Consider the following 14,641-nt stretch of genomic DNA (forward strand, 5'->3'; position numbering starts at 1 on the left):
TCTTCGTATGTAAATTAATTTTGTTAGATTTTCTATTGCTTACTCGCAGACGTGCACCAAGATATCACGACGACACTCGACGGCAGCATTTTATCTTTTCGACTCGATCAATCCTTGAAACGTAGTGAATTGCGACGATTTCCTTCCGGCATGAGAGATCGTCACGAGACTCCAATTTTAGATCTTTCACATACATAGACATGCAATGGAAAACATGTAATAAAATGAAGGCGACGATCGCAACAATTAAAAGGTGTTTTTGTCAGAAATGCACTTACAACCAATTTGTATTTCCAATTTTTTTGATATTTAAGAAATATTATATATATATATATATAAATTTAGGACGTGACTTGTGCTCGAAAGATAAGAATATAAACGGAACGATAATACATTCTACTTACTATTCACCTCTGAACAAACAAGATATATATCAGCTTACTTAATACTGCATTCCGAAAAAATTCATAAAGCTGTCTTAAGCTCTCTTATCGTTCTTCTGTTGTAAGACACAACCTTGCCTAAAACAATCAGTGTGAGAGGTGTACTTATTTCCTCGCATGATGCAAGTCAGCGACGTAAACTACTTTGCATGTCAACGCGGAATACCGACGCGTGGGACGAATAGAGAATCGTATCGTGCCGCGGTCTTGAAAATCTTATATAACCATGGGAATTCGAGTTTTCGAGTTACATCACATTTAATGCGCTTCTTTGCAATTTAATCTGCAAGATACCGAGTCGCTTACATGCTTGGATTCCTCTTAACTGGCTCAATTTTTACGAAAGCTATAAAGGAGTTATTTTTCAAGCGCTGAATTTAAATTTCATGACTTCGAATGTAAAATGTATTATAAATTTAAACTTGTTGCAATTTCTAACTCAATTTAATCTTTTTTACGCAACAATTGTATATATCGTACGTGATAATAATTATACATAAAATAAAGGAAATGTCGACAATTACTCAAAAGGAGATTTAAACCTGATCAAAGGCTATTAATCGAAGTTGTTAGATACGTGATTAATCAGCAAGATTAATTTTCGTCGCGTGACTAACTGCTTAACTGATGTAGCTGTGGGATGTTCGGAGATGACGTCCCTAATCACGACTCACTCTCGAAGAATGAGCGCAAAGACGAGTCACGCAGTACCCTAAAATGGTTTTATTAACTCTTAACTTTACACGTGTTTCTTTGTCAGTATACTAGTCTCAGCGAGATATCTGTATATGTATATCATTAATTCAATATAATTTTTTTTTTACCATTTATTATCCGACGAGCCGTACCATTACATGGTCTCGAGATAAATCCATCCCGAAGCGTGGGCTCGGTCCGATATGCCGATATTTTCACGGATTTTGGTTCTTCTGTTTTCTCCCCCTCGAGATATGTCACTTAGCGAGAAACTTAGAAGATAAATATCGATGGCTTCGTTAACCAACGGAGAAACGCGTTCGTACGAAAGATGTTCCGGCCTCGCATCTCGCGAGTATGCCAACGCAAATATATTTTCTGATGTATAATATATCGAAGAGTTTTCTTTTTCACAGCGAATCAAAATAATCTGAAAATTCCCGTTGGTATACTTTTAAGTGTATATTACGTGTATATAATGTACAATTACGCTATTTCATTTCGAGTGACGCTTTAAAATATCTATCTTCATGCAGAGACTTATCTCTCCTTTTCTTCGAATCAGAGAATTAAATTGCAGACGGTCTAAAGCGTAATTCGAAACGAGACAACATAAATGCGTGTATATGTATATAGCTATGTATACAACATGTTCGTATAAGCGATGCGAGATAGTTCTCTTTTTTTTCTCTGTAATGGAACTTTTTCACGTCGTGCCCGCGTTAGCCCGATTTTCCCCCTCAGAAAGCGGCCGAAAGTCACAGGTCGCAATTAGCGTTACGCAATTTGCCGTCTCCCCTCCTCTTTCATATACGCGATTATAAAATACTTTCGATCCATTCTCACACAGGCCAGAAAAGAGAGTCGCCGCAAGCGAGCGTATGCTATTTGTGAAGTTTCATCCCATTCTCCTCGCGGAGAGTTCCCCCTCACGTTGTCTCTATCTTATAAATATCGTACATGCCTATTTATACACATTACCATCATTTTCACAGTAACGCAAGTTGCAGCGCTTAGGGGATACGCAACGACAGAGCGATGATATGGATTAGAAGCGTGATATGGACTTGTGCTTGTTTACCGCAGATCACAAACGGAACGATTCCGTCCGTTTTGTGACGCATCGCAAACTCTTGGTTCGGATCCATCGACACTCTCAAATACCGTACCCTACGTTACTCCTCCGCCAGCCGCGGCATCGTTACCTTGTGCGGATCTCGCCTGAAACAATAAATAAGACCCCAGCGTTGTCCGTCAGCGAATGCGAATTTTGATTTAGCGTACGAACAAAGATTGACGTACGGACGTTATTTTAATATCCTCTCCGCGCGCGCGGATTTGTATTTATTCTTCCAACGAGAATCGCGCACATACATCACAATCGTAAAGATAAATCCCACTTTGCGGCAGCGTTGATTGCGTTGCATTCAAGTCTTAGCGTAAGAATTTAACACAGAAGATCTTTATTCGTACATTATAAAAATAATATAAGAAAACATACTTACACATATTGATTCACGATATGAAAGCAATCGCGTACGGGCGACAATCGCGATCTCTCTTCCTAGTCTCTTCTCATAGAATTCTGCGATAAACAAGACGCGAGCGATATGAAGAAGGGTATACGCGCGAAGAAAGTCCCTGACACGCGACCGCGGCCGATGATCCTTCCCGTGACCCTTCTCGCGAGCGCGAGACCATTATGTTTAGTCACACAAGCGCGCTTCTTCAGGATTATAGAGATAAATCGTAGCCAATTTCGATACATCCGCGCGCGAAGGGAAACGAAGAGTCCCAGCGCGAGTCGCGTATCACGCGGCTTCCCTAGCCATGCACTTAAATCCTCTACGTTATACAAAGACACGAATTAGTTAGTCGTAATATTATATCGTGATTTATAGCTTGCACATACGAAACATCCTCGTTATTATCTTACATACGTATTAATCGTCAGCATTCACACCAGTATATAGGCGCGCCCGCGAACTCGTCGCCGCGAATTCGGGACGCATATGAAATTTCTTTCTTTCTTTTTTTTTATTCGTTTCTCGTATTTCCTTTTCAAAAATATCAGGAAACTATCGAGGTATCGAAGAAACGGCTGCGTACGTATCCGTACTACACCCCGCACTCTTTCGCCGCACCGAATGATGAGAGATAGTGCGTGCACGTATGTGTGCGTGTGTGTCTCGTGTGCGCGTGTATGCGTCTAGCAACACGGCGGTTAAAAAATTACAAAAATCATTGTAAAAAAATGCGCCCTAAAGAGTGCGAGCCACGTTTCTTAGGTTTTCTTTTCCGCGGTTACAAATATACGTTTCTTACCTCTTCCTTCCCTTTTTAAATATTAATTATTTTTTGGCTTGGTAACTATGTAAAAGTCTAAATTAAATAGTCTCGTCGCTGTGCAGTAACGTGCGCATCAGTGTTTTTCTACTTTTATTTTCATCCTGAGTTAAGCCTTCGATGCTAAACTCTCACGTACGCATTCGTGAACAATTCGCGGGTCTGAAATAAAAAATAAAAAAAAGTTATTGCGGCTGTTAAGTCGTAAAAATTGCGAAACGTCGGATTGTGCGTGAAACAAACAGTGGGTCTCCTTCGTAGCAAAAAGTAAATGCTAACAACTTGATTGGTCTGGCAGTATTTAAATTACACTGTCCAAATAACTGCAGACTGACGTCTATCGAACGGCAAATAGGTATTAATATACATATTTATATATATATATATTTATATTTGTATATATTACCTATCATTAGTTTTTCTTATCTTAGATAAGTTATCTGCATGGCCTACTGTGCCAATGGAAGCATTTGCTGTCACTTTGCAATGGCAAATTGCATGTATCATAATCGTTCCTTTAAATGTCTCAAAAAACGTTTCAATTCTCTGATATTTTCTCCTTAACTAATAGCGATCGCCAAGCGAACTAGTTTATCCGCTCACGAGAGTAACATTTAAATCCGTTTCATTTATTTCGCCACGAATTATCCTAAATGGAGGGTTTAGAAAAGAACCTGGAATATATAACATTATATATATAACAGATAATATTATATTTAATATAATGTTATATTATATATATTAATGTATAATATTTAATATATATTATATTTGGTATATAATATTATATATCAAATATATTATATATACATATATATATATCTTTAAACTGTCTCGCTTGGCGACACACCATGCATTTGTCGTTCTGGCAGTGTTATACGTTATAGGTGCGTAATATATTTCGTTAAGTCCGTCGTTCTTGTTACTTGGAGACTCTCTGTAAACAGTAATTGCGATAAATCCGTAGAACCATATTAATTATACGTACGCGCTGTTATTCACAGTCGGATACCCTTATTGCTTAATAAATGGCACTGATTATTGAAATATTTATGAGTATCGTTGCTGTCTCGAATGCTATAGAGTCGAATAATGTACGTTTATTCCCTACCGCCGTCTCGGTTCTACAACGATCTAAACTAAATTCGCGTATCGAGTTCGGAGCAGTGGATCCTTCCCTACAATTGAATTCTTTACGAAAGGCAACACGTGATTTGTATTCCCATACTTCCTAGAAAATCTTTCCTTTTTCTTTCGCGTGAAATATAGATGATTGAGAAAGAGAGTATACGTCGACCGAATATCGACTGAGGAATATTTTTTCTTTTTTTCGTTAAATCGATGGTGAGACGTGCCGTTGCTGATACATATATAAAATAAGTAAAAACGCGCGCGGATTCGGAGAATGTTCTCGCGGAAGAATCTTCCATTCACGCCTCGCAAAGCAGTATATTGTCTCATACCGGGTGAATGGAGAAGGGCCTTCGTTCAAACGTCGCTATAAACGTTCAGAGTCCCACGATCGTCGTCGTCGTCGTCGCCAATTCGAGATTGCTTTTTATAATTAATTTGGTTTTGCTTGTGTATCGGTGAGTCTCCGAGCATTGCTAGCATATATTTACGCGTAGGCGAGTGCACCGTATTTTGTTAGGGAGGCACGTAGGGGGGCGGTTTCCTGTACGTTGGAGTGGGTTTAGGACGATTTTGCCGATTGGTGTCGCGATTCGTGGCGAATGGTGGCGGCGGTTGGTACGGCTCCTCGGAGTTCTCCTTCGCCAGCATCGGCACGTCGGCGCCATCCTCGGCTTTCTGATATTCGGGCGGTGGAAGAGGTGGCTTTTCCTCCTTCAGAATGACGGGTGACTTATTGCCTAAAACCACGCAATGTGTCAGCGAGAGACCGATATATCGCCCGATTAATATATATCTATTAATATACTGATAAATAATCGTTACCGGGATCCGGTTTCTCGTCCAGCTCGTCCTGGAAAATCACGGGAATTCCCTTGCTCCGGAAACTCTGTCGCTCGTCATCTTGTTCACTGACGCTCATCTTTCCACTGCGTCTTCGTTTGTGTAGCACGCACGCGATTATTCCCGCCAGGATGAGCATAGCGGCGATAATAATCGCAGGCAGGACGAAGGTGAGAAGGTAATCGTCATGGAACGCTCCGACAGATGTGGAATCATCCACGGGTGGTACGTGACTGTCCGGCGAGTGAACGCCCGTTAATTCACCGAGGCAGATACCCATCGGGATCACCGTGATCTGCTTCACCGGGAACTTCAGACCCATCACGTCCAATACCTCGTCCGTCACGGAACGCCGGTCGTTATCGCTCTTCACAAGCACGGATCGCAGCCTATTGACCTCCTCGTGAGCGCAATACGTCGTAGGTAGAGTTCTGTTGTACCACGTGATGACGGTACTGCCATTCGAGATGTTGTGCAGCAAGATAGCATTCGTATCTCTGTCCCCGTAGAGATCGCGCAATTTCTCAATAAAATTACGCTTCTGAAGCGCAGAATGCGCGAAGGAATCGTAAGGAATATCCAGCGTCATCGAAAACTCCACCGTGTGTGGCATGAAAGGTGCCGGATGAACGACAACGACCAATCCATCTGTGGCGCTTGCACCTACAGAATATTAAAATTTTAATTATTTAATTGTTATAAATACATTTTATCTATCTTAGAAAATAAAATATACATTATTTTACCTTCTTTATCAGTGACAACCAACTGATATTCCTTGCGACCAATATGAGTACTCATTGGCACGCCATAAAATTCCTGATTCTTGCTATCAAACTGCAGCCACTCGTAAGATGGAATAGGTCTTCGATCGATGGTCAAAAGTGACATCTTCATGTTTCGCGACGATCCATCCTCGGCATCAAAGAATGTATCCTGTAAAAATAATACAAGACAATTATTCATATTGTTGGCATCGATAAAAATGAATAAAGAATAGAACACATACTTCTGGCACTTTAAACACGAGCAACTGGCCAACTGTCGCGTTAACAAGATCGACTTGGTTTCTCGGTACCGGCGGGAGATTAACTTTCGGCTCTTCGGTAGAAACTTTCGGTACCTCGGGTCGTTTCATATCCTCACATTGTCCAATTCCTTTATATACGACACGTTTTACCCTAATTTCTGGAGCAAGAACTGCTTTTAGAGAAGACGACGGATCTCCATCACTGTCGACGAGTACCTAATAATGCATAAACATCATTTTTAAAACCTGTATAATTTGTTCTAAAAGGTAGAGATGATATAGTAATTACTTACGCGCAATAATCTGTTTATATGTTCTCTCGGACACTCGCTGCTTCTTGGAAGACTATCGTTAGTCCATGTGAAAATGGCTTGCTCACGATCGGTGTTGATATCAATGGAACGAACCGTGATATGTTGAGTGTCGCTGTCTCCGTAAAGTTCAGCCAAGCTTCGGATCACCTGTAATCAAAAGACAATTAGAAATCAATGAGAAACAAATAAAACAGTCAATACGCACCTTGAGTTCCCAGTCAACATCAGTTGGGAATTCGTTTCGTTTGTCAATTCTCAAGTAAATGTTGAATTCGTGATTGACGCTACGACTCAGCTTGTGTTGTTGAACGTGAATGTCGAGATCGTCGGAGACGTTAGCGCCTTCATTATCCACGGCAACCAGTTCGTAATTCCAGGTAGATATATCGTTTTCAAGAGGCCTGTTGAAAAAGAGTTTGTTGAATAAAATGCATCTGCTTTATCCGAGAAATAAATATGAGATATCTCGCACGAACTTACAATCCATAGACTTCCTGGGTATGATGATTGAACTGGAGCCAGTGAGTTGTTTTGATCGGTACACCTTGCCAGTACAAGCTCAACTTCAGGTGCCTCGTATCGCCATCTTCGACATCGATGAAGGTATTGGCCGGTATAACATAGCTCAACGGTTTGCCGGCAGTCACCGGTATTTTTTTTAATCTCCTGTCGCGTGTCGGTGGGGAGTTGACTTGGCCATATTCGATACTCTCCGTGGTAATCCGAGCTGTCGTCGTTGTTGTGGTAGTTGTAGGTGCTGCGGTAGTAGTCGTAGTCGTAGTAGTAGTCGTGGTCGTGCTGGTAGTGGACGGTGTTGTGTTCAACGTCGTTGTGCGAAGGTCCGGTGTTGACGGCATCGTCATCGTAGTCGTAGTTGTGTCATTCGTTACAACTACAGGCGTGATAATAGAGACGCTAACATTCGTTACGACTGCAGGTGAAGGAGTGGTGGTGCCAATGTCCATAGCATTGATAATATTCAATGTTGGTACAATAGTCGGTTCCCTCGTGGAAGTTGTAGTTTGTTCCGGCTGGACGAGAAAAGATCGTACGTCAAAATGCATGGCGAATCATAGTATCGAGAAGAGTGGAATAGTAATTCCATGTGATAAAGAAATTTGCGTAATGACAGTAGAAATTTAAGCCGCTATTAACGCGCCGTTAAGAACGAACGATGATTTTGATCAGGATAACAATTTCCGGCGAAGCGACAAATCGGCACGATGTAGCGCACGAGGAAGTTGGTGTGTATAGCGTGAACTATTATACAAATGAGAGAAGCGCTAAAGCACGTAAGCATTACCTCTTCCGTCGTAACATTAGTAATACCAATGACGATCTCCGTTTCGATTTTGTCAGAGATACTAGTCTGGATGGCCGACGTGCTAAAAGGCGGCAGAGTGGTTACGGGAAGAGGGGTCGTGGTGATGTCCGAAGGAATGGTTGGTAAAACAGTAACGGGTTCGGCGGATTCCACGGGTCTCGTTCTCTCCGTCGACGATTCCTCATCCGTGGTCTCCGATCGCGGAGACTCTATCGATGGGGCTACAGCAGTGGAGATACTAGCTGTTGTTATATCGGCTGATGTGACGGTCGTTGTGGTGCTACTAGTAGAAGTTACGGTCGTTGGCGCGGCTTGGGTGATGGTTGTAGTTGTCGTCGTGGTGGTGGGGGTAGTTGTAGTTGTTGATGGTGATGATGTAGTAAGTTCAGTGGTTCTTGTCTGCGAAATCGTTAGTAGATGCGATGTATGGCACGAAAAACGAGTGGTTAGTTACGTTCAAAGTGACGAAGAAGTTGTACAAGTAGAGAACTAAGTATCAGGCTTTTGTTTGCGGAGAGACTTTCACGGCGCAATCTGTACAGCACACTTTATAACGCACGTCTGCATGGACGGAGTATACAGTTTGTGAAAAAAGGCCAGCGTTAAAATACACAATGCCCACTAGCTCTATTCTATATTCTTTAAGCAACAATTCCCCCGCAAGCGGTATGGCAAATGGCGAATGAGGAGCGCAGAAATAGGAACTTAACGAAAACCGTTGTAGAATCACGGTATTCCGAATGTAAACGTTGACCGAAAGAAATCAATCGCAGTCGCGTTTGATTCCATAAAGCCACTTACCGTAGATGTATTTTTATTATTTTCTAATTCACTTTGACTCATTCTCGGTATTATCTCTTCTTCATCGATGTCTTCGCCCTGAAACGAACAACGTAAATGAAAAATACTCGATCGTTGCGATTATTTCTGCATATCTTATGCGATTTTCGTTAAAAATAGCGCGCTCGTAATTTGACATTATTGCAACTCACCTTCCAATCGATCGTCTCCTCGCCGTGATGATGCCGGTGTGGGTGTTTCAAGTCCGGCATGAAAGTCGGCGGTACTCGGGAGTCCTCGTTATCTTCTTCCTCGTCTTCCTCGTCGTAATCGCCATCGTAATCATCATCGTAACCGCCGTAGTCGTCCGAATCGCCGTAGTCGCCGGAGCCGGCTTCCCGTCTGTTTCTCAGGAAGGAGTTCAAATCTGTTCTAACGCGCCACGACATCACAGGAAGCTGCAGAACTTCCGCTAGAGTACCGTCTTTCGCCTGCTCGCGTAACTGTTTCACTAACTCTGTTTGATGCTTCCATAAGTGACCGTCGCAGCCAACCTACGAACGAGCGTAGATATACATCCGACTTTTCTCTTGCTCGACGAGGTTTAAAAAAAAAGAGATATCGCAAAAACTGATAACAAAGAATACGTAAAATGTGGCAATTATATATCTTTATACTTGCATATATTAAGTAACTGTTAAGAACGATTAATCAGATATTTCGAGTCTCACCTGCCATTGGATGGTAGTCAAATGACTCTCTTTGTTTTTATGATGCCTAACGTTCCCGGGTCCGGTAAAGATGACGGAAGAATCCAGCGCGGTGGCATCCTTGATGCTTTGAGAATGCATCGAGAATGCGCTCTGAGAAACGTTAAAAATAAAAATCATATGATAGATTCTCGTATCTTGAAAGACAGAAGAAACTCAATACAACAGCGAGTAGAATACTCTTTTTATCGGGTTTCTTACAATGAATGCAATAAATACAACTCTCTGGAGTATAGATCGTGTCGTTTCGTATAAAGGGACGCAACAGGAATTAAACGATTAATTTCAAATGGCACGATGGAATCAATACCGTGTGCATTCCCAGAAATCCCGCGAGGTTTTCGATGGCATTCACCCTGACGGTAGGCGAGAGTTGATCCATCCGCGCGTCCAGTAGAATTGCAAGGATTGTCTGGTCCTCTCCGTCGTCGCAATGCGTCTGCAATTAGAATCGTGCTATTTCACGCCAGCCGTCAACTTTCCGTTTACGCCCACCAGCACGCGAAATTTCAGAGATCGGGGTCGCCGACCAAACCGCGGCATGTGTAACTGCGCGAGGCGACGCGTTACGCACGCAGCAACATCAATTGGCGTCAATCAGTTAACGTCCGCGGGAGTAATTTCTTTACGACACTTAAACGCAACGTTGACGTTACATTTGCAACGGGAGACCGTCCCGTTCCGACGGATTTATATCGACGACCGCTCGGGATTCCACTATAAATTCATCAAACGCAAATTTTATCGCGCGCGACTAAATTACGGGCTGCAAGATATACAGCATCCGGAAGTAGATAGATTTTTTTCACTCTGTTTCGCTCGATACCAAGTTTCTCAAGCGTTATTTTATTTTACTCTGTATCAGCGTCGCGCGAACGACACAGTCACAACGTTTTTCGCTGACAATTTAAACGCACGCGCGGAGCGTTCACCCAAATGCTCATCCCTTCGTTTATGTCTTTTTGCTTTTAAGTTCTATTAATCATTGGTGAATGGAAGGCACGTACAGCGGGGGGGGGGGGGACCTGTTGTTCGACTTGGATAAGAAACTTGAAACCACGCCAGCGGTGTGTTTTCGCAGCTAACGATTCTCTCGCTGGTTCGTTGTTCGCGTTCTCGTTACGCCGAGTTAACGTTTATCGATATAACTCACCTTGCCGTCCTTATGCTTGAGCTCCTCCAGCTTCTCGGCTGTAACTTGCACGACGAATTGATCCTTGGCGGTGTCACGGTGCTTGCCGACAGCCGTGACGCTCAGGTGATAATTGCCCATGTCCTTTTTCGACGGCACGCCCAGGAGGGTGGAAGCGGCGTCGTCCCAGTACATCCATCGCGGGAAACGATCGCGATCCGCGGTCTCGTGAACCTAATGCATTTTTAGCGTATAAATAATTATATTCCTAGCTGCTATTATAATTATTCACGCCGTCTTATCGCGCAAACTTTTGAATCGCCTTCGCACAAATAAAACCGAGCGTGTCCCGTCGCCAGAATAATTTCGAGGACAAAAGGGAAGACTAGGGCCATTCAACCTAAGAAGGATTTCCGGCCGTGAGATTTGCCGGGAGAGACGGCGGGGAGCAAATTGAATCGCAAATATGGATTCAACGAGAGACGACGCGCCGGCAGGGGCTCGAGAGGGAAGAAAATGACAGATGTGAGGACAAGCAAATCAATAGCGTTCAAGCAGCGGCGGGGATCGCTGATACTTGACGGCGCTACGAGGTTCGATAAATACGAAAGAAAGACGCTCTCGAGCGGTCTAAATCCGACGCGCCTTTTATCTCCGACGAACACTGGATACGAGTATGGTGTACTTAAAGGAAATTTTTTTCCTACTCCTCATACAAAAGATCTTTCAACGAGACGCTCGCGCGTAATTCGCTAATAGACTCTAGGAAAACGTATATTCGCTTATCAAACGTTAAAAGCGATTTTTTTTATATTTGCAGGATTTAAAAGTTTCAAGATTGATGCGAGAATCTTTTTGCGGAAGCCCACTTTCCGAGATTTAATTCAATTTAAAATTCAAGTAACGTACAACGTACGGATATTTTTCTCATCAGGGACTCGTAGTGCAGAACCGATAGCGAGGTCTTCCGGTCACGTCTCAAGTTCGTGGCCGAAGGAAATAAGTCTCGCCGCCCGGCCGAACTTACCTCGTAAAAATCTACGCTTCCCGAAAAAGCCTGCCGCGGTATTTTCATCCTGAAGACGTGGCCGACCGGGACGACAGAGTCCGGCACGCCCCATGCCCTTTCGACTCGAGAGGCGTGCCTCCTGCCATCACGAGACGGCAATCCGTGCTCGTAACGATCGGATCGACCGCGGGACGTATGATGATTTATCAGGGCGGGCCCGACGGGTACGTTGTCGTTGCCGTTGTCCTCGCCGACATCGTCGAAGACCAGGTCGTCCTCCTGCAGGCTGAGGCCCAACGTCAGTGGCAGCAGGAGTAGGACGCACGTGAGGATGTGAGGATGCTTCTTCATGTTTCGGGGGAGTTCTCAGTCACTGGTACCATACCATGCTGCTACGCCTGCAACAGGTCAAGCCAACGTTCGTTCAATCCGAGTCACGATCGTTGCGATAGTCATCGAACGATGTCAGTGTCGTAGTAATTAACGCATGCGAATGATATAGATGTAAAATCCCGATTGCTAAAACGGGGACACGCGTTGGTGAAACGAGATCGTCATAAGTTGAGCCCCCGACCCTTAAAATGTCACGAGATCGAACGCTTTCCTTTCTTTTGCTTCAAATTGAAATAAACGGATGATCTTTCCTCACCACGTCGTTTGGCATATTAAAAGACGCACATTAAATATTTTATAGTTTACGTAAAATGACTAAATCACATTGTTAAATTCGTAAATTGGGTATGTCAAATTATACCCATTTTTAATCATATATAGGTCGCTCCTACTCAATATGTCATTGATTTAACTAAAACAATATTAACTTAACTAACTAAATTTAGCAATGTCAATTTAACCAATGGAGTTGGTTAAAAATGACACAAATTGAGTGTCATTTGACACTAGGATTTTAACAGTGTATAAATTTAATTATTTTACGTATACTAATCAATGGAGTTAATAACACTGTTTTATGTCAAAATAATAAATGGAATTAAAAATAATAAAATGTTATTTTACTCAAAATATTAGTGAAAAATTTCATCCTTTAATTTAACAGTGTATTGCGCGTAATATATTGCAATAAAATAATTCGGCAAATATATATATATATTTTTTTTTTTTAAATTACACACTTTTTGTCTAAAGAAAAGGTAGCGTTCAAAAAATCAATAATGCATAAAATAAAATAAAATACGGCTAAATACGATACGATCGGACAGAAAGGCGTACCTACTGTATTGATCAGTGAACGCTAACAATCAGACGCCAGCTGATCATTGTGCACGCTCGTTCTCGCTATCGTACATTCGACGCGTCTGTTTAGGCTCGGCCCGACAGACTAATGGAACATTTTCGTTAACCGGGGGAGCGAGCGCATGCATCCATTGCTGTCCAATGATAGCCAATAAATGCCTCATCATTACCTTTTTATTTTCCTTTATCGTTCGTTTCGTCGAGCCACCGTTTCATTAATCGGCGCGGTCGGACAATGAGGAGCCGACGGTTAAGCCGCTGGATTCTCTCTCCCGCGATCGGTGAACCATCGATAAAACCATGAGGGATACGGTTTTATCGAAACGCGACTCGTTCCCCTCGCACACGTGTTTCGAGCGCGAACACGATCGATTCGCGCTATTTCGGTAACATCTGCTGAAAATGTTCGGGAAAGTCGGATAATTCGCGATAAATGGAATGGGTGCGGATAATTCTTCGGACGAGGGTCTTCCTAGTCGACGACCGAGAGCCGCGCGACAAATCGAGCGAATTAATCGAAACGAGGACACTCGTCGTTTACGGAGAACTCATCGCCGGGCCCGTTTAATCGCGCGCGCGGCATTTATCGCCCGACTTTCGAAGGCTTCGTACTAGCGAGGATTTGATCGTCGCGACGACAAGGAAAATTCCGATTAAATGCTTCCCCGAGGTCGCGGTAGAGATCGAATCGCCAGAGTCGTATTTTTAGCTGCCGATAATCGAAATCAAACTTTAATACGGAGAGACGCGTATATCTTACCGCTGAGAATGCCGAACGAGGAAACCGACCGCGATCGTTTCGCGTCGATTTCAAGGAACGGCACGGTCTGTCGGTCACGTGCGAGAGTTCGAGTCGCGGATTAATCGCGCTGATGAAAACGAGGACAACGCGCGATTCGCTAAAACCATCTCTCTCGGCGCCAGAGCGAAGACGGTCAACGGATCGCGAATGTTACCACGTGGGTGTAGACAATTGAGTTCATGCCCACATTTACATGCGTTCACACGGGACGAGATATAGCAGTGAGCTCATTACTTGTCGCTCGCTATACCGCGATCCGACAGCCGCCTTTAACAAAAGTAGCGGAAGGCCGGCGATGCGCATAAAGATAGCCTTCCATGATTTTATAATAAATCCCTCGAACTGTCGCCGCGGCTGAACTACGGACAAAGAACTTACGAGCGACGCGAGTGCTCGTTTTTCCCCGCGATATTGTCGACAAAGTTATTTATTTAACGAGTCGACTTTCCTCGCTTGGCGTGATACGAATATTGATGTCACTCGACGTGCTACGATTTTTGCAGGACGACACACGCGGTCGACGCGCGCCGACTGATCGTAGGACGAGCGGCGCGTCTGGTGACAAACGGTTTAAAGGTCCGCGCGCAAAATGAACGCGGAACACGGGGGAGTGACCGTTTATCACAATAGGGATTGCAAAACGATCGCTCTCGTATGCGATTCACCCTCGCGTCGCGAATCCCCGCGCCGGACTTAATATGATTTCACGGTCGCAATACCGTGCGATACCGAGAGAACCGAGTATTTATCAAAGCTTAACGATCGAA

At 43.5% G+C, this 14,641-nt stretch overlaps 1 protein-coding gene across 3 annotated transcripts in view; it reads right to left on the reverse strand.

The window, feature by feature from the left end:
- Positions 1–1,151: 1,151 nt before the first annotated feature.
- The window catches only part of LOC139783319 (uncharacterized), a 59,073-nt gene continuing 45,583 nt past the window's right edge, over positions 1,152–14,641 (reverse strand). For 2 of the 3 annotated variants that reach the window (XM_071722478.1, XM_071722477.1), the window contains exons 2-15: positions 11,837–12,216; positions 10,831–11,043; positions 9,988–10,116; positions 9,639–9,770; positions 9,120–9,461; positions 8,929–9,006; positions 8,107–8,526; positions 7,284–7,834; positions 7,009–7,204; positions 6,783–6,950; positions 6,469–6,705; positions 6,206–6,395; positions 5,442–6,122; positions 1,152–5,356 (exon numbers count right to left, since the gene is read on the reverse strand). In XM_071722478.1, the coding sequence (XP_071578579.1) occupies positions 5,133–5,356; positions 5,442–6,122; positions 6,206–6,395; positions 6,469–6,705; positions 6,783–6,950; positions 7,009–7,204; positions 7,284–7,834; positions 8,107–8,526; positions 8,929–9,006; positions 9,120–9,461; positions 9,639–9,770; positions 9,988–10,116; positions 10,831–11,043; positions 11,837–12,169 (3,894 nt within the window). In that variant the 5' untranslated portion in view covers positions 12,170–12,216 and the 3' untranslated portion in view covers positions 1,152–5,132. The remainder of the gene's footprint in view (positions 5,357–5,441; positions 6,123–6,205; positions 6,396–6,468; positions 6,706–6,782; positions 6,951–7,008; positions 7,205–7,283; positions 7,835–8,106; positions 8,527–8,928; positions 9,007–9,119; positions 9,462–9,638; positions 9,771–9,987; positions 10,117–10,830; positions 11,044–11,836; positions 12,217–14,641) is intronic. The other variant, XM_071722479.1, reaches the window with a different exon arrangement.

Source organism: Temnothorax nylanderi, unplaced genomic scaffold (genome assembly GCF_030848795.1).
Source record: "Temnothorax nylanderi isolate EJ_2023f unplaced genomic scaffold, tnyl_v1.0 TNYL_tig0489_pilon, whole genome shotgun sequence".
In the NCBI taxonomy this organism is placed as follows: domain Eukaryota; kingdom Metazoa; phylum Arthropoda; class Insecta; order Hymenoptera; family Formicidae; genus Temnothorax; species Temnothorax nylanderi.